The sequence below is a fragment of the Trematomus bernacchii genome, unplaced genomic scaffold, assembly GCF_902827165.1.
Source record: "Trematomus bernacchii unplaced genomic scaffold, fTreBer1.1, whole genome shotgun sequence".
NCBI lineage: Eukaryota > Metazoa > Chordata > Actinopteri > Perciformes > Nototheniidae > Trematomus > Trematomus bernacchii.
The window spans coordinates 1,989,768-2,015,158 of record NW_022987616.1 but is presented as its reverse complement, the minus strand read 5'-3'; the positions used below and the strand labels follow the sequence as shown (position 1 = coordinate 2,015,158).

At 42.6% G+C, this 25,391-nt stretch overlaps 2 protein-coding genes across 3 annotated transcripts in view; both read right to left on the bottom strand.

Annotated features, from left to right (window-relative positions):
* The window catches only part of abca4a (ATP-binding cassette, sub-family A (ABC1), member 4a), a 31,197-nt gene extending 20,414 nt beyond the window's left edge, over positions 1-10,783 (bottom strand). Inside the window, exons 1-7 of the mRNA XM_034132660.1 lie at positions 10,718-10,783; positions 10,362-10,455; positions 10,071-10,212; positions 9,713-9,852; positions 8,128-8,255; positions 6,948-7,145; positions 4,208-4,297 (exon numbers count right to left, since the gene is read on the bottom strand). Of these exons, the coding sequence (XP_033988551.1) occupies positions 4,208-4,297; positions 6,948-7,145; positions 8,128-8,255; positions 9,713-9,852; positions 10,071-10,212; positions 10,362-10,455; positions 10,718-10,783 (858 nt within the window). The remainder of the gene's footprint in view (positions 1-4,207; positions 4,298-6,947; positions 7,146-8,127; positions 8,256-9,712; positions 9,853-10,070; positions 10,213-10,361; positions 10,456-10,717) is intronic.
* A 944-nt stretch (positions 10,784-11,727) lies between these two features.
* arhgap29a (Rho GTPase activating protein 29a) overlaps positions 11,728-25,391 on the bottom strand; it is a 31,460-nt gene continuing 17,796 nt past the window's right edge. For both annotated transcript variants that reach the window (XM_034132503.1, XM_034132504.1), the window contains 20 exons: positions 24,706-24,802; positions 24,391-24,463; positions 23,855-23,915; positions 23,276-23,422; positions 22,162-22,226; positions 21,963-22,073; positions 21,771-21,851; positions 20,990-21,175; positions 20,468-20,605; positions 20,153-20,343; positions 18,689-18,858; positions 17,812-17,940; positions 16,527-16,625; positions 16,125-16,288; positions 15,315-15,503; positions 14,849-14,986; positions 14,334-14,569; positions 13,932-14,235; positions 13,716-13,824; positions 11,728-13,562 (listed from right to left, as the gene is read on the bottom strand). In XM_034132503.1, coding sequence (XP_033988394.1) covers positions 12,601-13,562; positions 13,716-13,824; positions 13,932-14,235; positions 14,334-14,569; positions 14,849-14,986; positions 15,315-15,503; positions 16,125-16,288; positions 16,527-16,625; positions 17,812-17,940; positions 18,689-18,858; positions 20,153-20,343; positions 20,468-20,605; positions 20,990-21,175; positions 21,771-21,851; positions 21,963-22,073; positions 22,162-22,226; positions 23,276-23,422; positions 23,855-23,915; positions 24,391-24,463; positions 24,706-24,802 — 3,650 coding nt within the window. In that variant the 3' untranslated portion in view covers positions 11,728-12,600. The remainder of the gene's footprint in view (positions 13,563-13,715; positions 13,825-13,931; positions 14,236-14,333; positions 14,570-14,848; positions 14,987-15,314; positions 15,504-16,124; positions 16,289-16,526; positions 16,626-17,811; positions 17,941-18,688; positions 18,859-20,152; positions 20,344-20,467; positions 20,606-20,989; positions 21,176-21,770; positions 21,852-21,962; positions 22,074-22,161; positions 22,227-23,275; positions 23,423-23,854; positions 23,916-24,390; positions 24,464-24,705; positions 24,803-25,391) is intronic.

Sequence of the window (25,391 nt, the reverse complement as noted above, 5' to 3'; positions counted from 1 at the left end):
TGCCAACAGGATGACAAATTGTCAGCTACTCTAAATATCCCATGGAAACTTCCACAACAAACAACAAAACGGTGGGTTACGTATTGTAACCCTAGTTATATAAGCACAGGCGGAGCCCTCTACTGGACTCTATGGGTACTACCTCTCAACCATACTATGCGAGCATTCATCAACTGAAATATCTATAACCGTAGCCGGCCCCCTGGGGTGGGCCTACCTGAATGCACGCGCAAGCCCACCGTATAAAAGGCGGCCTCGCCTCCTGGCTGTCATCCTACACTTCTCTTCAGCGAGCAGCATAGGACAGACAGGGCCCCGAGTAGAGGTCTCCGTCTGTGCTTATATAACTAGGGTTACAATACGTAACCCACCGTTATATCTCACACAGGCTCCGCCCTCTACTGGACTCTATGGGTACAGTGGGTGGAGCCCTGATGCCTAAACGCCCTGTCGTCCAACAACATCGAGTCACCACACTGCCCTTGACCGGCTTTTGGTTACCAGCCCCTGCACCGCAACCCCCCGGTTGTGACCGTGGAGAAGTGGGGGCCGCAGTTTACCTGGCTGGTAGGGCACACTCAGACATGCTTACCTCGTGAATAGTGTGCCTGGAAAACAGTGAGGAGGGCTCTCCTCCAGCCCTGTATGGGGCTTACTGCGCACCATGTTTTCCGGGTCCCTAAGGAGCATGGGAAAACATAAGTGCAGTGGGGTCAGATACCTGCCTGGATAGTCTGAATAACCTTGTCAGACAGTCCCCCCTGTCTCAGCCTGTCCCTCTCAGGAGCCAAGCCTGGAGAGGTTGGCCCAGAGTGGGTAACGCCCCTATTGCACCTGCCTCCTGAGACATCGCCCCCCAGAACTGCGGAATCGCCCAGGGCTGGCCCACCATCATCTGTGTCACCTCTGCGAACCACGGCGCCAAGCGGCGATCTGGGGCCACTAGGATAACTGACAGACGCTCTCGTCTCACCCTCTCCAGGAGGGGGAGAATGAGACGTACCGGTGGAAAGGCGTAGAGCAGCTTTCTTGGCCGAGACAATCCGCCCTTGGGGGTGGACGCGTTTGCACACGAGCCATGGAAAACCACAGGGTACAGTGGCTGTTGCGCTGGCTGGCGAACAGGTCCACCTTCGCTCTCCCGAACTGGGCCCAGATCTGCTTCACCACCTCCGGGTGAAGCACCCACTCGCCTGGCAGGGGCCCGCCTCTTGACATGAGGTCGGCCCCCCTGTTCTCCAGTCCCGGGATGTGGAGGGCCCTCAGAGACAACACAATCTCTGAAGCCCACAACCACAGGTTCTCTGCTGTGGTCAACAAGGCGGCGGAGCGGACTCCGCCCTGCCTGTTGATGTACGCCACTGTGGTGCTGTTGTCGCTCCTCACCAGCACATGTTTGCCCTGTATTAAGGGTTTGAAATGCTGGAGGACTAACACCACTGCCCGCAGCTCTAGAAGGTTGCTGTGCCCCCTATAGCTCTCCCTAGGCAGGTCCCCCCCCCCAACCTGTCACGGATGCGTCTGTGAACACCGTGACGTAGGAGGTTACCCGCCCCAGTGGAGTTCCCCTCCGGAGGCACTCTGGGGACCCCCAATAACGGAGGTTGCCCTCCACTGAGGGGGAGATGGTCACCAGGCGTCATTTGTGCCTCTTGGGATCTAAACGAAGGCTGGCAAACCACCTCTGCAGGCGGTTACCCCCTGTCGCAGTCTGCAAACTGCCCGAAGCAAGGATGCCTGTCTGCTCTCTGACAGGGTGGCGCGTAGGCTGCCTGCATCGAGCAACATCCTCAGATACTGCACCTGCTGGTGAGGTATGGGGGAGTTCTTCTTCCAATTGACCGCGAAACCCAACTTGGTTAGGTGTAGGATCAATTCCCTGGACCTGGCCATGACTATGAGGTCGTCTAGATAAAAGAACACCCTCATGCCACGGTTGTGCAGCGGCTGAAGCGCTGTGGCCAGACATTTGCTGAACGTGCGTGGGGATAGGGAGTAGCCGAACGGCAGTCTTTTGTACTCGTAGGCTACACCCTGGAAGGCAAAACGCAAATACTTTCTGCGCTTTGGAGCAATTTTGACATGAAAGTAAGCGTCCTTCAGGTCGATTGTTGTGAACCAATCGCCTCGCTGCACCAGTCCCAGCAACTGTTTTACAGTTAACATATGGAATTTTCTGCCTGCAATGTGGAGATTCAGGCTGCGAAGATCCAGAATGGGCCTGAATTCTTCTGTCTTCTTGGGAACCAGGAAGTACAGGGAATAGTGCCCTTCCTCTCTGTCTTGAGAGCGCACAACAGACACATCCGCTCGGGATGATAGATTCGCCTCTTTTATGCCTGTGAACGGAGGAGGGATGCTGCAAAACTGGAGTGAATAACCCAGTCTCGGCGTCCTGTCCATCCACTCCGTTAATACACAGCTGCGCTCCCATTCCCCATAACACTGCGTTAGGGGATGTGCAATCAGCTGCGGGGCCCCAGCTATAAAGCTGTGGTACTCCCTGGTGACCCGTTCCGCCGCAAAACTCCCCGTGAAGGGAAGTTCTGCCCATGGAGGGGACCAGATTATTCATCTGGCCCACGCAGCGGTCCGAATAATCGCTCCCGTCCGGAGGCGGGGAGGCGGGGATGTCCTGCTGAGGGGTGATCAGCGAGATACCCAACACACCGAGATTACTGGCCATCTTATCCAGATATTCCAGGATTTCACGGTCACGCGGCAGCGGGGGCAGAGGCTTCCTCCCCTCTGCCCACCCGGCTGCCTGCGGAAGCAGATGGGCCGCCAGGCTCTCATCAAGGGGGGGCACACCGGGACACTCCGTGTCCGAGCGGCCCTGCACCCTGAGAATTCCCGCCCACGTTGCCACTGGAGCCTTCGTTTTAAGTGGCTGTCGCCACGTCGCCTCCACACACTGCCAGATGTCTGGCAATGGGGGCGAAACGAAGGCCGGCTGCGTCGGACAAGCCGGGCCGTAGAAGCCCTGACGGATGCGGCTCACCGGCCTCGGTGGCAGCGGTGGGGGGAGCGGTAAGCCTACACGCTCCGCCGCCATAGTCATCACCGCCGGGAAGTCCTGCCGCGCAGACCTGTGCTGTGGACCCTCCTGGAGGCCGGGCCCGGAAGCATCAGACAACGAGGTGTCGACCTCGTCTTCCTCCTCGACGAACGGAGCCGCCTGGCCCGCTGGCATGGCGAACATGAAGGGCACCCCGACATCCTGTTCCTCCATCTCCACCACCTCGAGGTCCCGGTCCTCCGCCTCTTCCGGCGAGACATACTGCGCCTGGAAGTGCTACAGACACCGGCGGCGGCTGAGCCGCGGGATCAGGCAGCAGGCGTTGCAGGCCGGGGACTGGATCAGGCCGGCCACCGCGTGGTCAGGCCCCAGGCACTCGAAGCAGCGGCGGTGGAGATCGGCACCTGCAATTAAGCCCGGGCACGAAGGGCAGGGTCGTTGCTCCAACAGTGGTGAGTCCATGACTTTTCTTTTCAAACTTCTTCTTTATGTCTTTTCTCGTCTTAGCTCAGTTGTTTCCTTGCTCGCTGAAGAGAAAAGGATGACAGCCAGGAGGCGACGGCGCCTTATATACGGTGGGCTTGAGCGCGCATTCAGGTAGGCCCGCCCCAGGGGGGCGGCTACGGTTATATATTTCAGTTGATGAATGCTCGCATAGTATGGTTGAGAGGTAGTAGCCATAGAGTCCACCCATGACAGGTACACCACAAATGACATGGAAACAGTTGCACAAATTCAGTATTTATCATATCATCAAAATCAAAATTGCTATGGACACTGAACCACGTGCATACAACATCTAATAGTGACCAAAATACAACCACGCAATGAGACACTTCACAGAGTTAAAAACACTGCTTAAAGTAATCCAAGCAAAATAAGTTGATTTTCTCCCTATTTTAGGGAGAGAAAGACATACTCAAACAAAAACAGATCATTCAATCATGGTGTTTAACCTTTTCCATTTCTAAGGGGCTTCAGGTTTTCTTGCAGCCTCAGTGTTTCCATTGGGATGATCCCATAATGATGATATATCTGTTTTTGAGGCTGGATTTAGCCTTCCTCATACGCACTAAATGATATCCCCCTACTGTCTGTGTTTGTGTAAAAACTCAGGCAAGAGGAAGCAACTGTTTCCTGGCAGCTAAAAAAAGCAAGCGGTGAACTTTTGGATGGAGCTAGACTTACCTCTCGCAGTTTTTCCGAGACAGCGGAGACAACCCGTACCCAGAGCTGAATTTCAATGCCCTTTGAGTGATTGTCCAGCACCATAGGAAGCTGGAGGGGAAAATAAATGTATTCTTTAATTAAACACATAAACCCAAGTTCTTCCTGGCCCAGAGGAAGTTACTAATCCCTGGATCTTCTTTGTTTGTTTTGATCAGGAAGAGGAATAAGATGATACCTGTCCTTGATAACAGCCAGTCTGACGAGTTAGCATAATATCAAGTTAAAAGTATTTGGATACATGATATACTCAAATAAGTGTCTGTGGCAGACACAATAAAACTTTATTTTGTGCCATGAGGAAATGTGTTTTTGTGCTATAAAGAAATCTAAGCTTATGCAGTGACATAAATGTCTTAGTGGACCAGAGATGAATACTTGGCTTTGCTATTAATAGGCCTATATAACCTATTGAGCATTGTCTTGTAAGAGCATTGTCTTCTCTTGAGGATCTGCTGCTGAGCCTAAAGATCCTCCAGGCAGCTTACAACACAATAGACTACAGATTCCAGGCAGCAACACAAGGCTAAGACACAAAATTGCCAGAGCAGACATCCTTCCCTGTCACATATTTAGATTCATCCTGTCAGAGATATGTCCGCACAGACAGACAATCCCCACTTCCTCAGAGTTAGCTTTTCAACTGTTTACAATCCTGCAACAACACAAACAATAAATATATCATTGGCACATCATACAACATTTTTGAAGGATATCTCTTCAGAACACCCGTTTACTTAATTCAGAGGGGCAAAAAGGCATTTTGTCCATTCTTAAAAATGTATTAATTTAATTATTGGATTTTAAAAATGTAATTCCAGTAATTTATAATCTGTGGTAGCATTGTCATTATGTATATCCCCCAGGGAAGGGGGTATTGTAAATAACTATCTTCCACACAGTGAGATTGGATTTTTACATGGAATTTATTTCAACCCTAAGAAAGTAAATAATTCATCTTGGGAAACAATGGTCCCAAAAAGCATTTTTGTTTATCGCTGCTATAGCACAAGGCAGACTCAGACAGACAGCTAAACACACTTGGCCCGGTCTTATGGGATTGTTCGGGATGAGGCAGAGGTCAGCCATTGTTGCTGTCTGTCTTATTGTAGCCTGTGTTGACTGGTTACTAAAGAGAGGAGTGTCTGTTCACTAAGCTAATTACAGACCAAGGCCACGTCTGCATGCTTAGCTAATGCTCATGGCTGTTTCACATCAGCCGTACCTATTTGGAGCATGTTCAGAGTGCTGCAACACACTCTAAATTAAGTCTGGCAGGTAAAAAAGGGCCCTGCTTATGTGTAATACGGAGGTAGTTTCTTCAGCCAATTATTTCAATAATTTTTAGAGGTAATTCTGTTAGGTGTGTTTGAGTGACATTTTTTCTCTATTGTTTGCTGTGTTTATCAAATTAGATTCAAACTACTTATACAGTAAATCCTGCGTTCTTTATCTAAATGCAATAATATGATCCATTATATTATATATTGTTTTTATAATTATATTTGTATAATTATTTCTATACATGATATTAATTTTGTAAGTATTCCAGCCTTTCAAAAATATAAATAAAATGTTACTTGAAATGTATCTTATATGCATGCCTGTTGTACATTGTATGTTGTGGCAGTTATTTAACATTCCTGGGTAATTGTGTACTGTAGTAGACTTTATTTACCCAACACAAAGCCAACCTGCATTTCTTTAAGGAACATTTGTTCCACCCTGTGAGTCAGCCCTATAAAAATACTACCAACTGTTTATCCATTGCTGCTCCTGACCTGAAATGCTGAATGCTATGCCTGTGTTGGCTTGTTAGGTTTTGCTCTGCCTCAACCATGAGCTAATACAATTAGCAAAATACACAGTAAATCTTACTGAAACAGAGCTGAAGCTGTGTGACGATGCAATTAGGGATATCATTATGTTTTGATGACTCTGAAATAGTTGAGTAAAATAAAAATGGCTATAAACTGCAGATAATAAAAAAGTATGATATAATTTAAGAACCTAAAAAGGTTTTCTATCATATACAGTATGTTTCTTTTTTTATTTCAAAAAAGGGAAAAACAAAAGCTCTTGATTAATTAACTTCTCAACACGACTAATTCATTAATCAGACACATACTGTGGTTAAAATTAAGCATTTACAGTACATGACACTGCTTGATTGATATTTTTCAAATGTCTCATCTTGCCAAAAACTTTATTGGCCTATGACAGATTAGCATCACGTCTTTCAGCCAGCAGTTGGCTCAGTCTTCTGTGAATAGCCATTGAAAATGTTTGCATATAAACTCATAAACATGGCATCATCCCAGATGGGAGTCATCCAACCACAGCTCTATACAGGCCTTTTATTATGCCTAAAATGGAGCCAAATCCTGTTAAATGTATGCTTATCCTTCGTTAAAAGGATCTTTATAGGAGCTTTATACAGTCTGACCACAATGGATTGCTGGTCACTGGTGGTAAACAGTGTGTAAATGTATAGAAAGTACTGGGATTAATTATTGAAGATTGGTGTTTTGATTAAACAGCTTTCTTTTTAAAGTAAGTCAAATGTGTTAAACAATTAAAAGTTGTAGCTCTTAATGAGCCATGGCACATATAGGGTACAATTAAATGTATTATTTTTCAATAATAGTTTTCAACAGTTCCTTGATATGTGCTGCTACTGTAACATTACAAAAGCACTGACCGTCCGAAAGAGCTTGAAAAAGTCAACATTTGCGTATAATTTGTCCTCAATGATCTGTAGCCGTTGAGGAGTAAGGATGCACATGGCGTTGCGAACAGCGTGGAGTCCTCTTTTGCTGGGGAAGACGAGGAATCTCTCCAGCAGGTTCAGACTGCATGCAATATCCTTTAAATGCAAGGCTGGAACCCCAGAGGCAAACTGAAGAAATCCAAAGATAGGTTAGGTTGGTTTCAAATTTGAACATTCACATTCTGATATTATTAATGTCTATTATTGAACTTCACAGGTCAATATGTTGTCTTCCTTACCTTAATCAAAATAGCTTTCAAATCAAAGCTTTAAACATTGAATTCTAATGTAAAGCACCCCCTGAAACGGGGAATACTAAGCTACGAATGTAGTATATGTGTTGATTTATATATAATGTCATAATGCATATTGTCTATGTACTATATATTGACTTACTTTCAAATTAACAAGATATGTCAAGTGTAAACTCCAAACAGGCCATTTGTGTATCTATGGATGTGAATGTATACTCTGTGATATGTTCAGCTGTTCAGCTTCTTCTCTCTTGTGAAATGCATGTCGGTAAAGGAGCCCCCAATAATTAAAATAGGGGATTGATTAATGGATGAAATGTAACAACTAAGTTGCCGTAATTGTAAAGCCTGCATCACTACAGAAGTAAACACATATTATACGATCTTCAAACGCTTTTTTAAAGTTAGTGATTCATTTGTATTGTACATTCCCGTCAAGCAAGCAATGAATCAGTGAACGAAACCAAAGTAGGAGGAATCCAGCTGGCCTCATGTGTCTGGACAAAGTGGCATATATGGATATATGTGTGTGTTTTCCTGTTTGTAGGTTGCCAAAGGGAGCTTTCTTTCAGCTGTTGTTCAGCCAGAACTACCGATACCAATGAATCACATTGTGAATGTTCCCAGACACACTAAAGCAAGTCTTTACTTGTAGAATATCTCCTCAAAAAAAAACTTGTTAACATCATCTTACATCATGTAATATGTTGCGCAAGGCTTTCATATGATAAGAGTCTTTACGTTAATGGTTGTGTTTCTGGCATTACAGGAATATTTCAAAAGTAATGATGAATTAAGGTTGAAATGCTAAACATTATATCCTTAACTATCATGTATGTGCATGTGTGCCTGTGTACCTGTTCAGGCCTGATTTGGGCATTTACTAGTTGATACACCACAGCCTGTGTCAGAGGAATGTCTCTCAGCAGGAATGATGTCAGCAGCTCATCGTCCTTTAGGATAGCCTCCACCTTTATTCCTCGGCCTACAAAGAGAGATCATGTGAAAGAAAATTATCCAATTAGAACAACAGGAGACCACCTCTCAGCAAAAAGAGAATAAACCCAAGCTATTGTCATCTGTGCTCCATTAACCCAGTGGATACCAGATAAGTAAAAGAAAACTTATTTGGCAAGTTGTGACAACTGTTTCATTAAAACAATAGGAACACAGGATGTAGACACTTCAACTCTGCACTGTGTCATTATTTTTAGTGGCTTGTCTGTGCATGAATAAAGTGTGCTCTGCCAAATGAATTGACACTGTGGCCTGCATCCAGATTCCGCCCTAAAGTGACTCACCTTGTGTCCTCATGCACCCACAAAGAAAACTGAAAACAAGAAGGGGAGAAGAACTGGACGAAGGTATTCATTCGAAAAATCTAAATATACACTTTCATTCTATAGATTTTACAAATGACATAAAACGTTAATTGCTGAATTTCACAAGTGGCGGTAGGCTAGCTATATCCCCTTGCTTTGGTCTTTGTGCTAAGCCAGCTGCTGGTTAAAGCTTTATGTAAACTGGACTAATAGGAGTGGACATAGATCTTGCCATCTCATTCTCCTCCATTAAGCAAATAAATGTATTCCCAAAGTCCAACTATTTCTTATGTGTCTAATTATTAGTATCAAACACCTTTGCAAGGGTCTTGCACATGAAACATACGTGTCCACTCAAACGTTGTATGCTATATATGAGTCTTTTTTTTAACAATTACATAACTTGGTTCTCAAAATGATTCAATTTTCTTTTCTAGGTCTCATGGGAAATTGTGTGGAATGTGGATCCATATCTGTGTTAGCTCTGTTAGTCCATATACATGTTTCTCCCTGAGAGTGGCAGCACAAAAAGAACCAGGATGTAATCATTCACAGGCTGGAATGCACTTAGCTTCAGTCAGCTCCCCTCAGAAAGGTTTTCTGTAGATTGAGCTGGGAAACCTACTGTTTGTATGTAGACAGTATAGCTGTACATGCATATGTTGACATGAAGAGAGAATTGTTTGCATTTTGTCCCTTGAGATGGGATCAGTGTTTCTATGTTCTCTCATGGAGAGAGGAACATGGATGAAAGTTGTGTGAAATGCTTTCCCACCAAATAAACAACACACTGGTGAAAGTAAGCAGCTTATGTGAAGCGCCTTCCATAAACCCTCGGGAAGTAAGCCTTTTAGCCTGCACAGGTACACAGAGGGATGGGAAATGTGTGAGATATGATTTAGACCAAGGTATTTTTGAGTCAGAGAACATTGAGCTAAGAAGGACACTACGAATAGATTGCAATGCTAAATGTAGTCAGGCTGTATGTCAAGATTTATATAACTTCTAACTGAAAACTCTAACCGGTAAATCCAGAAAGAACCAGAATGCCCGAACTGACATTTGAACTGCTCCGACAGACATTTTCAGAGTATTTTTGATCTCCGGATGAAGCACTGACCTGAAATGTGTTCTGGATGTGTGCGCAGGGTGTCCATGAAGTTACTCATAGCATTCAGTTCCCCCCAGAGGCGGCCTAGCTGCAGGAACTCTGGGTCGCTAAAAAGAAGCTCCTGGGCATCCGTGTAGAACCGAGCAAATCTAAGGAAGTCAATGTTAAATCACACACAGTTATTATTTTTGACATACAATACAACTTCAAACATACACGCAATGAGTGTGTGTATGTTTGTCATAACCAAGAGATATTTAGATTTTTTTTTTAGTCCAATACATTCTGTTCTTTTATCTTAGATCAAACGTGGATAGAATTTGATTCCCCTTAATGACCTCCCCCTAAATCTCAGGGTGATACCAACATGGAGTTGTTGTAGTTGGAGACCACTCCAGGAGATTCACCACGGGTAGGGTCTTGAAAACAAGGGTTGTTGGCATTACAGAAGATTCCTTGAATCCATGGCAGGACCCCTGAAGACGGCATGGCCTTGTTGGGGAAGTGGCCTGAGGAAGAGGAGATACTGTTGGCTTCAGTTCTTTACACAAGTCACCAATGAGGTATGTTTAAGGATGTCACACGACATTATATATTTGTCTCTGAGAAATGTGGATTTAAATGTTTGATATTTTTCAGTAAACAGTTGTTTGCTTACATTCATGTTGACGATAAAGCGGATTCACTCGTCTAAGCCACACCAGTCCCATGCACAGCATAACAGGCCACATGATCTCCATGAAGAAACGCATCTGGTATGAATTATAATATAAACTTTGTAAATCTGCAAGAATTCTAAACTAGTGCAGTTTCATAGTGTGCGTGTCTGGGCGACAACTTGGCCCATTTTTCTGTAACATAAACATATTGCAGTAGCTAGGAGAATAAATAATGATTTAAAAAAAACGTTCAGTCAAATATTTGCTAAAATCTACAGACCTGAAGGAATTTTAGCTAACTACAACTCTCATAGGGATAAATGCAGGGTGTAAAGGGTGGATGGGGGGATTTTACCCTCTGCCTCCTGCGGATAGTCCAGTTCTTCCACAGCAGGAGTCTGACCTGTCTTCCTGCCCCCATGGTTTCTCCTTTTCAGCGCTGCAGGGGCTGGCACCAGCCCATAAACCTGCAATCAACCAGTCCACAGTGCTCTGTTTAGCTAAGCCATTTCATGTTTTACTTAAAAACATTTCTGATTTAACAAATTAATTAGCATTTAGAAAAGCTAGATATTATTTGTTTCCATCACAGAGGTGTCTATCCTGAGTAACCCATACATGGCTGGAAACAGCTCTGTCATGAGGTTAATGAGCTCAATACGCTTCACATGGTCAGCATTACAGAGTAGCGCACGTTCTACAGCTCGTAACTCCTTCAGCACTGTCAATACCTCAAAACAGTGAATTGCATATTCAAAGTGCATGTCATAAAAGTAACTTTAATTTATGTGAGTCATTGCTATTGTGCAATTGTATTGCTACCAGATCACAAATTACAGATATATCAGCTAAATGCCAAAGCATGGTTATAGTCCAGAAGGACAAATCACTTACCTCAGGAGAACACTCGTACTGTAGAGTGAGACCCAATACATGAAGCATAACAGCACATTTTCTACCGAGCGCTCCTTAGGTTTGCTAGCACAGCTAGAATCCAGACCTTGTGAATACTTAAGCAGATTGATTTAATCTCCTTTCTGAAGGCTGGGAGACTGCTAACGCTCTCACCGATTTGTAGAGGCATTATATGACCTAACCGCCTGCCCACATTATACAGTGTAATCCTATTTATGTTATAATCCTACTTCTGTTTAAAACAAATGTATAAATGCACTTTAAAAAAAAGATATAAGCAACTCTAAACCTTGCTCTAAAGTTTCTAAACACACGTCATGCTACTTTTAGTAATAAAGATTTGTACTGTATAATATAAAAAGAAAACGTCTCATAACGGAACAGGTATAGGAATATTAAATAAACAAAGATGCAGCAAGTTGTTAAGAAAAACATAAACAGACCACCATGTCAATTGGAAGTTGTCAAATATATTTTAATAAGTTACAAAAGGGTTTGTTTTCATGTACCTGTTCTTTTACACTGAACTTTTGAACATTCTGTCAACCTTGTACATTACCATGCAAAACAGATACCATTTAAATAAATGATGCACTTCCTATTACTTACAAAAAACTTGTAAGATCTGGGTTATTGATAAAACTAATGCAGTTGTAAAAAGAGTAACAGCTTTGGCTATTAGGAAAAGTCATGTTATATCAAAAATAAGAAAGACAATATAATCCATTGGCATTTCCAAAAGCTTTTCAGGTCAGTGTAAGTTGACACCTTACAAGTTCAACAGTATAAAAACAAGTGGATGTATGCCCTTGCAACTGGTGCTTCATAACATTAGCAAATGACAATGCAGATAACCAGTACAGCATGTAACAAAAGCTCATTATATACATACATTTTTAGCAAAATGATTAATTTTAACCTAAATGTAACAGTTTAAAACACAACGAGTATTGATAAGTGCATCAAACTTTTTTTTCAGTGTTCTGGCTACATGCACTATTGTAACGATTCAAACATATTTTTTTGGTATATAACATACATAGTGATCCTGTAAGAATGTGGTACAAAATATTCAAATAAAAATGGAATTGCACAGTTTAAAAAAATAATTATAAATATTCTGACCAGGTGCCAGAGTGTACTGAGCAAGTGATTGGTAAATGAAATATTGGTGAATCAAATATACAGCATTTTAAGTGCATCTCGTTTGTCTTTTAAGGACCAACAGAACTTTGAATTGTTCAAACCGTGCTCCCAATCATGTGGAAATTGTCATTTGAGCACTTTTGTTTAGATCTCTGCCAGCCCCTGACTCTAAGATGATCACACGAAATGAGCCTCTCGATGTTCTACCTCTTGGAGGCGTCTTGACCTTAGTCTCTGGTATACTGGTTTGGCCTGGTTTGAGCCCAGTTCCTCAGGGCTAGAGCTGGGAGACATGGCTGCCTGCTCTGCCTCATCGTCTTCCTCAAGAGGCTCATCCACAGAAACCTCTATCTCAATCCCCAACTCCTCCTCCTCCTCCTCCTCCTCATCATCCTCCTCCTCCTCCTCCTCCTCCTCGTCCTCATCTTCGTCCTCTGCGCTATTAGCTAGTGTACAGTTCTTCAGCTCTTTAGATTTGCTCCCTGATGGGGGCTTGTAGAAAGTCCCTGGGGGAGGCTGCAAAGTTCTTGGAGCCCTGAAAGTTGTTGCGACAGGGTTAAACTTCATTACATTGTCCTCCCTTCTTAAAATCCCATTGGGTCGCACTGCAACAGTGAAAGGTCTATCAGGGAAAACAGTGCTGATAGTGCTCCCAAGGGATAAAGATGAGTTGGGCACAGAAGCTGATAAGTTGCTGGCATCCAGTGCTGTACCCTCTGTGGGCAAACTGGCCACAATTCTGACAGTTTTGGAGGCGACATCATGTTTGTACTGCTTGTCCCATGTCCTGCGTAACGTCTGGGTGTCAATAAATGTACTCCGGTAGTGTGTGCCAACCCGCGATTTTGTGTTCTCGGTTTCGTCAACCTCTTCGATGGACTGGTCAAAACGTCCTCCTTTCCTGTCCTCGTGGTCAGTGCTGTTCCGGGTGTTTTTCTCATCTACTTGGCCTCGGTTGAGTATCCGTTCAGCTGGCAGGCTCACTGGCCGCAAGGAGAGTTTGTTGCGAGGCTGTCGGAGCTGGACCCTGGCCACGGCGACGTGCTGAGAACGACAGAGGCCTCTCTCGCCGAGTTTCGGGGTCTCTGGGGAGCTCGGAGACAAACCCTCACTGAAGCCCTCAAAATCCACTTCATCAACTTTAAACAGAGAGAATGACAAGAAGTTAAACATTGATCAACTAATATGTAGTGGACTGAAGGAAAGGCAGCCACAGCCCAGAGAAAGATTTTAACTCTGCAGTAATATGGGCAGAACAGTAATGCTTTCTATTGGTTTGTAACAACACTTACCAGGTTCAAAGTCGCTTCCATTGAAGCTTGGCGTGTTCTCCTCAACCTCAGCCAGTAGGTGGGAAGAAGGAATGATGGAAGAATGCCTCTTATACACCTTCAAGCTCTGCTATAATAGCGAAATAGACAAGAATGAGTTTAGAAAACAAAAGAGTTAGCTGTGTGTGATATTGATGTTAAATCTTAATACATGCTGTACGACTGTTTCCTAATTACCTCCTTAATGTCTCCCAGCGACTTTGAGTGCCTGCTCAGCTGCTGCTCCTTCTCCTGGTGCGTGAGGCGGTTTGGGCCATCAATCTCTATAGGCGAGGTCCGACTCAGTGGACTGAGGGGGGTGTCAAAGATCATCTGGTAGTGTCTGATCAGGAGCTCCACAATGAGCGCCTGATATGGATAATCCACCAGAGAGGAAAGGGAAACTTCGGCATCGGCCTGCCTTGGTTTGATGAGTGTTGGGCCAAAGATGATGCCCAGGTTACTTGCTGTCATCTTATTCTCATCCGACTGCTCTGTGACTCTGGAGAGAGGAAAGAGTATTGCTTAGAGTCACATACTTGTAAAATCACCAATTTAATAATGCAGAAATGTATATTATTGGTTATTTGACCGCCATACCGGTGCAGATGTTCTATGAGGAACTGCAGTGTCTTGTAATGAGCTGGTGGCAGATGCCTCAGCAGGTCTTTGATCTTGAAGAGGATCCGGTTCAGGTCCACGCTGACCTGGGGCTGGGTCACCGGGGTTGGACTGAGCCGAAAAGCCTCCAGTTCCTCCACAATAATACCCTGGCTCTCCTTGGCCAAACCGATAAAGTCATTATAATAGCGGAACAGGATGAGAGGCTCTGGGAGCTGCATAGGGAAGGGAAAAAAGAACCATAAAAACAAATGAAAGCAGGAAGTTAATAATAAACATAGGCAACTGAAAAATGGAGGTAAATAGAAAAGCGGGACAGAATTAGAAATGAGATAAGCACCACAGGGAAGAGAGGTGGGAGTTGTACCAAAAATAAACTAAGATAAATAAATAGCACAGCAGTGGTTTTGTTATGCAGAGCACTCTTTTAGCAATATAATGAACAATACCCATTTACTAGTAAGTCAAGAAAAAGTGTTTTAAAAGCAGCCAACCTGTCTCAGGTAGAGTTTGAGTACGTTGCTAATGTCGTGGGGATAAAGTTCCGAGAGCTCCACTAGGTCCTTGCCATTCTCAAATGCCTGGCAAAGCTTCTCTACCCGGGATTTGGCACCATTCACTCTGTAGATACCCTTCACAGCACAAAACCAAAATACATTTAACACAGGAAAATTAGATGCATGATCAACATGGCAAAACAGGGTAATCACTGCCGCAGAATATCAACAGGATACACCAGTAATCTAAACATCATGCAGTAAATACATGCAAACTTTAGGTCAACAAAGGTCATAGAATTTACAAAATGACTTGCAATGAGGTTAAATTATATTTACGACGGATTTTCTCTTAAATCTGAATATTTTGAGTGGAAATATAAAAGCATTAAAGCCTAAAACAGGATTTAAATGTGAGCAATAGTAGCATAAACTCTTCTCTCTTATATTTGACTGAAAGTACCTTAATGTTGAGTGCTCTGTTCTCGATTTCGGATGTACACTTCCGTAAGATAAAGGGGACTCCATCTTGACTGTTCATGGCTGCCTGTGTGAAGTCGATGCCAAAGAGGTGGAGCTTCCCCTGGAGCTTCTTATGGCCACACTGGATAGCCAGGGTTTCCAAGCATTTCTTATGGCAGGCTAGCGAACACTGAAACAATGTTGAGAAATATGTCAGTTTTTTTTTACACACAAACAAATTTAAAGACAGGGATCAACATTGGATAGTTTTGGCTACTTCTTTAAAAAGATTAAAAGGAATGCTTCATGTTTTGTAACCCTTGGAACCAATGCCATGAAAAGATGCCAATAAGATGCCGAGGTAAATCCAAAATTATTGTCAATGTGTTTACTGCCATCATTACATAACCTTAAAAAAAACTTACAACGTTGTGTTATTGTTTTTGTATGACTATCGGATCTAATAAATATGGAAAGAAACTGGATCTAAAATAAACACAGGGTGCAGGCGACTGTGTGAAGACGAACAAAAGGTCTTCAGTTTCCACAGCCCGTTCCCCACTGAGACCAGTTGGTGGATTTGGTCTGTGAGGAGAGGGAAGCTGAGGTCTTTCTTTTTTTGTTAGATTTTTTGCCCACCATGAGTGACAAAGATGCCGTTGTGAAACGTTGGCAATGTTAATTTAGAACTTGTAATACTCTGAATGTTGTGGAATCACTACAATTAGTGAAGGTCCAAATAGAGGCTCTTCGTTGGCATTTTGTTCTATTAGTTCTTAAACTAAATGTGAAGAAAAGAAACCAGGGTTACCTCCTCACACTCAGCTCCTTGAAACACCACCAGGCTGTCACACTCACGACACTTGGATGGCGCTCTAAGCTTCCTCAGCTTGTGACTTTGGGCAGCTTTGGACATCTGGGTGTTTCTGAAGGGACCTGGGGAGCTGGCTGTTTCGATTATCATCTCACTTAAACCTGCAGAGTGGAGGGACAGAAAGAAGGAATGAATGGAAAATGCAACAAAAAAAAACGTTTACGTTAATACTGTTGGAAAAAGGTAAACATATGTAGTATAACTTTGAAGATTTTCTCAAGAATTAGATTAGATCATTTCCCAAAATGTAATCTAATCAAATAATTAACAAAGAGACAAAAATATAGAGAATCAGTGGATGATTGTATCTAATGTTCAATGTTGAAGTAGTTGACTCACCATTATCAGAGGGTGAAGGAAGCTCCCTCTCATCCAGGTCATCAGCAGACGACATGGTGCCGGTGGAGGGGGTTCTGGGTAATCTCCTCTTGAAGTCTCCTGAGCAGTAAGGCATCACACACCAGTAAGTCCACATCTTCTAATCAAGTCAATTCTATTAAATTCTCCTTTCTGTGTCTCCTGTGGAGTGTGTTACAGTGGTGGGACTGAGCAGAACTGAACCCTGGACCGGACAACTTCCTGAATTTAAAGCGCCACATAAAAAGGTGTGGCCAACTTCATGTCATTGATAATCAGATACCAGTAGGGGATTGTGGGTGATTAGCACCTCCATCGACTCTTGAGTTGTTTTTAAAAAGGCCCCATCGTTAAAATAATGTTGTTGTCGATTTTTTGATGGTCCAAATAAATAGGCTCATCAGGGATTAACTGTGACACCATTTACACTCTGGGGGTTGTATGTATGGTTGGTGAGTAGGGGTACTTTAGATTAACATGACTAATTTTCACAATCTTGATGTATTGCTATTATGGTATTGACAACATACCATCCACCCCTAGCCAAGGATAGCACGGATCTTCCTGGTAAACTGTCCATCAGTGGCAAAAATGAATAGGAGAAATTATAAACAGGGTTTGTTTAAATGTCGGAGGAGATCTGCCACATCCTTATGTTTAGGAAGGACATTTTGGGAAATTACACTACGACACATATGTATTGTTGCAGAGTAACAGAAGAAAAATAAACCTGCACCAACACTAATGTGTTAGTTTGTCTTGTAGACCCATAGAGTTGCATAATGTTCAACAAGAGGCACCAGTGTCAGAGGTTGCTAGGCCACTTGATTCTACGATAACACAACAATACAGTTGGTTGAACATCAAGTCCATAGAAAATAAACGTCTGCAAGCCCCGCAGGCAGTTAAGATAGTCAGCGCTGAGGAATGCCTCTCCTTTCTACCTACTGCAATGTGTGGTGTCTTTGTCATTGACAGAAGACTGGTACACCTGAACAAGGTGTTGCGAAACCTCTTGGCTTTCTTGGCTGGGTAGCAATCATAACAGCCTGACAGGAAATGTCTTGTCATTTCATGATAACACGAAACCAAAGCGCATATTACACTATAGTGTATGCAAATAAAGTTGGATGGCTTTGCATCAATCAATCTGACATTTTAAAAACACTTAAGTTTAACTTATTAAAAACAATTTTTTTAATTAATTAAATGACTGGGTGTGGGTAATGAACTCTTGAACTGGGGATGGTTTCCTGGCGGGCCGTACCTGGGCTTGCAGTGGGGGAGTCCATGGACCGGGACTCGCTGCTCCCTCCAGCACTCTCTGAGTCACTGCACATCCCTCCACCCTGACTGGCTGAGGCCCAAGGACGAAATGAGGCCTGAATCCGCAGAGCTGGATAAAAACATTTTACAATTTGAAACGATCCTGTCTAGGCTAAATCTGCTTTTTTTCCTTTCGGAAAAGGGATAACAAAATCATGTGATTTGGGTCTTGAGTCACAATACAGTGTTTCCCACAGATCTGAAATATACGAGAACGGGGGGGGGGGTGCTCATGAACTGTTTTTACTGCGGAGCGCATAAAGCAGCAGACACTTCACGCGATAGCGGAGCGAACAGGCACAGGAGGGGTAGTTAATCGATGGCATATGGCGTCGTGCTCGCGGACGGATAACAAAATATTAAACCTAAATGGGTCGCGCTATATACTTTGGCGGACGTTAATATACCTGGGCGGCCCGCCCAAGTAAAGTCTATGTGTGGGAAACCCTGCAATACATTTACATACATATGCAAATACAACAAAACTGTAGAGTGTAAAAGCCAATTGACACTCATCAACCTTTATTTGATTTTTTTATTGGGCTTACTACTGCTCTTTTCCCCTTAATGGGCCTAAATGCAATTATTAGACTAGTGCTGCCAAAAAAGATCCAACTTACAAAGGAAAACAAAAACAAAAACAATATCACAAAGCAAGCTGTCTTTTATATTTGCTCCCCAACATTTTGTAGTGCTGAGGGTAGTGCTAATGTAGGAGTTATTATCTTGGTCTGCTGCACAATGAAATCTCTTGCCCAAATCACAACATAAACTAAAAAAGTATTAAAAACCTGTAGGCTTAATGTTAACCTGCGTACCTTGGATATCAGTGCTGCTGTTGGAGCGCTTTTCTGCAATCTTGGCATGTTGGGAAGAGATGGGACTTTCTACTTCATCTGCGCCAATGATGTCAGAGGTCACAGATACCTGAGACAGGTTACTGTGGGACGAATGGCTGCCACTCAGCGAGCGCTTGGTGAAAAGCATCCTAGGGAGAAAAATGACAGAATAAAAATAATGATGTTGTAACTGAAGGTTTTCCAGAGTAACATCATTGATCAGGATGTTAACTGATATAGATATCTGAATACATTATCAAGCAGTTTCATATAATCCTAAACCCCTCAGTTTTTAGTTGAGATGTTCTTCATGTTCAGTTGGATTATTACTCATAATAAAAATCTATTTGATTCAAGCAAAGTCCACTCTGTCTACACAGCCCAAAACAAAATGTTTCCAAAAGCCTTTTATCTTAAATTTGGATAAGGGTACACTCAATAAAATAACATAAGTTAGCAAGAATAAGGAGAACTCTCAATAAGATCGGATTTCTTCCTGTTTTCCGTGAGATGCATGTCTAACAATAACATTTGTTTTTAAATGATATCTGTATCTGTACTTCATCATGATAAGAATATCTCCCAATTCCATCAGGACTTAACAGATACTTGAATAATCATGAGATCAGCCCAACCAACGTCACCATCAAAGAGAGCAAATCATTTGAGTTTAACGATGATTAACTGAAAGACTTAAAATGGCCTAATTGCAACCCGTGCCCACCATTGTTAACAAAAGTATCCTTACTATCTCACAATATAAAGTATGGGGCTCAGCAGGCTATATTTAACCTTTTGAAAGCCAATGCCGAGGATGTATGTGAGCATGTGTGCGTGTCTGAGTTTCATTTCCTCTCTCTCCCAAGCTGAATTCTTTTGATCAGAGGAATCAGGGTTGAGGTTGGGGGGGTCTGAAGAAGAACAAAGCACTCTCTTATTGCCATCTGTCTGCGTGGGTGTGTGTGAGTGCAAATCTGTGTCAACAAAACATTCTCATCAATAAAACCAGCTTTTTCTGACCAAAGCATTCCCAAGAACTTACTAAAGATTACTCAAATGTGAAATCACAGCAGTGTTTTTCATGTTAGTCAGAAACACTATAGATTTATATGAAATCCTTCCCAGAGGTGAAGTGTAACTGGTTGTAAGCCCACTGCCCCAGCTCCTCTCTCCCGTGACCACAGTCATTTCCGCAGGAAGCCACCGCCAACCCAATTGTTTTAAGCTTTCCAAAACAAGCTTTCTCACTCAATCACTCCGTCGCTCACCACTGAGGTCCAACAGTAGCAAAGACTATTACAGTTACTCAATTTCCCTGCATCAACAACTATTCGTTTACCATCAATAAAAAAACATGTTCCAACAGTCCCCTATGAAGCAAGCTTTAGACTGTTGATATAATAAAATAAAAAAACAGTACATGTGGAGGGACTGAAATCTCACCCTGTGTTTTGTGTGCCAGCTGAATCAAACGAGTGGGACTCCAGGCGAGGCCCATCAGTGGGTAGACTCCTGACAAAGTCGATATAGCGTTGGCCAGGCTCGTAAAGTTTGGCGTTTTCACACAGACTCTGGTGGTTAACAGGCAGCGATACCACCTGGGCTTGCTGAAGCTGGAACCAATTGACCGTCATCTGAAACAAGGAACAAGCGACGTGAAGCTGGGAATCCTGATTAGTATCAGTTTAAGACGTAATACTTTATTTCTGTTATTTAAGTGGGTCCACATTTTAAATTAACGTGTAGAATGGAACTTACAGCCTTGAGGGTGAGGTCGCACTGGGAGACCACCTCTCGTATCTGAGTGATGATCTCACTCTTGTTGTTGGCCAGATCGACTCTCTTGTCCCCAACATCAATCTGACACGCTTTGCAGTGCTCCCTTGCTTCCTCCGCCTGAAGAAAAAAAAGGAGAAAATAAATGTCTCTATCTGACTGATCACAATAACATGATTTAAACCTGGATTAAGTTTAGTTACAACTGCTTTAAGCCACTTGGTCTGATGTTGATGAACCAAGATTGAAGCGCAAGAGATGATCTGCCATCCCTTATGTTTATTTATTTGCTGAACATAATGATTGTCATTTGTGTTCACTGGATTCCTGTGTTGTTTTTTGACATTTATAAAAAGCAAGTTACAGTTTCATTGACAGTGTGCACGTTGAATAGGGCAACTACTGTAGGGAGCCTGCTTTGTGGCCATGGTATACATTTTTGATTCTGGCCCAGAATACTATGTATGCCTCTCCGCTACAGGCCCAACAGCAGAGGGGACGTACCTTCTGCAGGGCCTCCTCCTCCAGCCTGCGCCTCTTCTCCAGCGGTTTGGCTGTTGCTGCTCCTCCTCCTCCTCCTAAGATGTGCTCCTCCTCCAGGCGGCTGGTGGACACCTTGGCCTTCTCGTACTCTTCATGCCGCTGGGCCTGCAGCAGCCGAGCCTTCCTCAGAGCACTGTCTGCCTCATTCTGTAGACACGCACACATTTAGTTCATAGTACACAGACAGACATACATAATACCATGAATACCGCACATACAGTATGTACAAGACAAACACTGATCACAGTGTACGAGTGGCTGACGTTGTAATTTTTATTTTATTTTATTTCTCACAATGCATCTGAACACTACTATCAGTCCAACAATGCTAACACAAATTATTTAATCCTCTTACAAATTAAAAACTAATATGAAATAATTACTTTATAACCATTGTAGTAGAATATTCCAAGATGTGGAAGCTTAACTATTGGAACTTAACATTAAATAATTGTTAATTATGAACTGATTTATAAATTACGTATCATTTACTTTTGGGGTGTTTCGTGTTATTAGCTTAGTTAAACATTCTTTTTCTGTCAAAATGTCAAAAATAATGATTGTCCTGGTTTACTAAATGCCAAAAAAAGCATTTGTTTTACTTTGCATGCATATATTAAGCTTAGGCATTTTAAGAGCACCCTTGAACCAAGGCCCCAGGTCAGTAAAACATCTTTAGATTCTGTGTGCATGTGTGTGTGTGGCCCTCTACAGAATGCAGCCTGTCTGGCAATAGACTCACCATTTTCTTTTGCTCTCTTTGCCACTGCTCCTTGACCTCTTTTCGTAGTTTGTCCAGCTCATTCTTTCTGGCTTGGAGAGGCTGGAAAGAAATGAATAATCCCCACACCACACACAGTCAGTAAGTCCTCTTGTCTCCATTATTCAAGGAAAGTCTCAGTAAAGAAGTGCATCTTTTGCTCAGTTGCATTACCTGTATGAATTTGTTGCTTTGGAGTACTGCAGCGGTGTGAAGTACCAGCTGGCTGTATTCAATGTCATTTTTGAAAGCGGTCGTGTAGATCTCACGGAAGGGCATGAATTCCTTAAATGAGAAGGAGAACGTTTTATTGTCAATCCCTTACAGCCAAAATGTGGCAGCACATTTTCTGTGAGCTGCAACATCTACTCACCTGTTGACTCGCAAGCGTCTTGGCAGATTCGGCCATTTTGGCACAACTCTTTGCACACTCAATATCTGAAAATAGACAAAACCTCGGTTAAATATACTACATACAGTGCTCTCAGTGTATCAGCTGTTCAATCTTAAATAAAAGCAACAGTAACTGAAAACAGTTTAAGCATTTTCTCATTAAATCACACAATGTCCTTGAGGCATGGGAGAAATCTATCAAATTAATCAGTAGATAATGCATTAACCAAAGTAAATGTGTTAAACAGTCGGCATGTATGTTTGCCTGATAACAAATGTACTGTACAGCTTGACTGAGTGCTTTGTGTCACTGTGTTGACTGGAACCATTCATTAACCAGATCGCCAAACAAAAGCTTTCACACCGCACACTCAACCTTGAGCCTGTATAAGACTTCATTGTTTTAAGTCCAGATCAGGTGTTTGAGAACAAAATTCTCAGGAAACAGGCGCTCTAATTAATCCTAAGCACAGCATTTTAGACTTATTTAGGAAATGTTTAGCCACCCTCTATCCCAGGTCAGCTATGTTTACATAAATTAACTATGAAAAGAATAAAATAGATCCTATTTCAACCTGAACAAAGCTTCAAAAATATTCTAAAACTAAATCTGGTCAACGAAGCCAAAAGAAAATACATAAGGAAACTAAATGTAAACTAAATTAAATTGTACTTTACATCAATTCGAAAGTTTTTGTTCAATAAGTGTACATAAGGACTACATGGAAACTGACAGTAAAAACATTTGATTGTCTTATTTACAAATGATTTTTGACTGATTTTGATTTAAGCGTTTCAAAATATCTGGAGGACATCATTAAAACAATCTAACAATCATTGTTTCAATTAGTCATAAGAATGAACAACCTTAGTTGCTTTTTAAGACAAACAATGTGCATGACCAGTATAACAAAACATGTCATTAGGATTCCTCGACATAACTAACCAGAAGTATGTAATGAAGTACTCAAGTTAAGTACATGGTGTATGACACTTGGACTATGGACATGACAGCTGACTGTTGTCAGTGTGATAGGTGCTAATAATGTGCTTCCTCCCCTACATGTCAGAAATGCTGCTGCACCACAACTCACCCATACTGAGGCGCTTCTCCACCCACGCCAGCAGCTCTTTGGTGTACTTGGACCAGGCCTTGGCGTAGAGCAGCGCTGACTCCACCCCGCTGTCCTGTCGTTGCAGAGTCCTGTCCACTTCTTCTGCCCGGACTGGCGGAGACAGCCCTGTAAAAAATGTTAATTAAATATGAATGCCAGCGATCAAACAACCCCCAAGCATCAGGCTAATCACCCCTGCTGGACGTGCTACAAACGTAAGCTAACATCTGTGCCTGTGAGTCAGGAGAAAAGCCCACACTGACCCTTGGGTATTAGCTAATACCATTTGAGGATAGGTAATGCTGACAGTAGACTAATTGCTGGATGTATTAATAAGTTGTTGAGGTGGGATGACTGGTAATCAAAGCTTTAAAGCAAGTTATGCTCTTATCTTATGATAACCCTACAATGGCAGTAACACAGCAACACAGTAGATCAGCTGAGATTGATTTGTAAATTCGTTTTTTTCCCACAATCCTGGCAGGATAACGTTCCCCTCACACTTTCACCGAGCAGCACCAGAGTACAGTAGCCGTGTGTTAGAGAGAACCGTCTTACCTGGCGGATCATCTTTCTCAGGACCGGATCCTCCAGATTCCACGGAGAGGTTCTCAAAAGACTGAAAAACAGACAGATTCAAAAAATTATCCACAATGGGAAGGAGGAATTTCCTACCTAAAGCACAGTAGGCATTGCTACTTGAAATATGCCTTATCGGAACCTTGACTTCCTCTTTAGAGCTGTTTTGAAATCTTCCACCGGAAAACAGCAAATCATAGCATCAATTAATCATTTGCAGGAACCATTTTGGGAACATGCGTCAACCAGCAAGCGCTCACTTAACCCCTGAACTCTGCTGGGTCATTTTGAACATATCGTTTTCAGGGGATGAAGGCCACATCCTGGTGCTTATGGTATGGTACAGACTAACAATACATTTATTTTTAAAGTATGGTGGCTACATAAATAATACCAATACCAGCCCTTTGATTTGTGATGCCTAGTGGAGTTCTCAAAGGTGGTTAGTGCCAATTTGATGCCATTTGTTTGGGGCTGATGGACAAAACACAACATAGATATTGTACTTTTCTTACCCTGCTTCTTTTAGTTAGGGGGAGCCCCAACACTGATCCATTCTCTACATCTCCCATAAGGAAGTCAGACACTCTGCAGGAAAACAGAAACACAAATGAATAAACTGGATTGGAAAAAGTGGAAATTGATCAGAGAAAACATCAAGGAATATGTTAATGTTACTAACTAGCAAAAGACAGATAACTTAAATAATGGTCTAATTAAATGCAGCAAAGGCCAAGATGTACAAAGTTCTATTCTCCAGCATGGGTCAAGCTTTTTGGTAAGCCGTGTGTGTAAGATAGTGGACATATCAGTTATAACATTATACTTACACATTGCCAAATGTGAACGCCAATGTGTCAATAGCAGTGTAGATCTCTCCGAAAAGCTTCTGTTTGTTCTCGTCGTTCACCTCCTTAAAGTTCACCCCTGTCAAGAAGTGAATAAGTAGGATTGAGTAGGAGCAAACCTAAACCCATTATTGTGGAGACATCCTGCACTAGCACCATTGATGTAGCTGTGTTTAAGGAATGATCTGCATGGTATGACTCATCATCCTGTGTGTATGAGTCAAGTATTGAGTCAGTGAAAATGTCTCTTGGGTCATGCTGTGCTCTTCAAAACACTGGGAGCTAAGTCAATTCTCAAATGTGCAGACATTTAAAATTTAAAAAGTCCCTTGCAGACATCCAAAAACAACTTTGTAACTTAAAATCAGAACAGATAAGCAAAGACTGCAAGTGTATATATTTGGCTGTAATCTGCAAAGGCAGTAGTTTCCTGCTTTAAGTCTAAACACAGTAATGAGTGAGGACAGAAAGGGGGAAAAACACCAGTGTAAATACGGCTGTAATCAGTCTTCACAATAAACTTCCTGTCCTGACTGAGCAAAGAGAAAATAAACTAGGAGAGAGATGCTCAGAAAATGAGCCTAAACACCAAGCAATAAATCAGTGATGTCACAGAGCATTCCGCTGCCTCCATGATTTCCTCAGTCTTTCCTTTCCATTAGAACAAT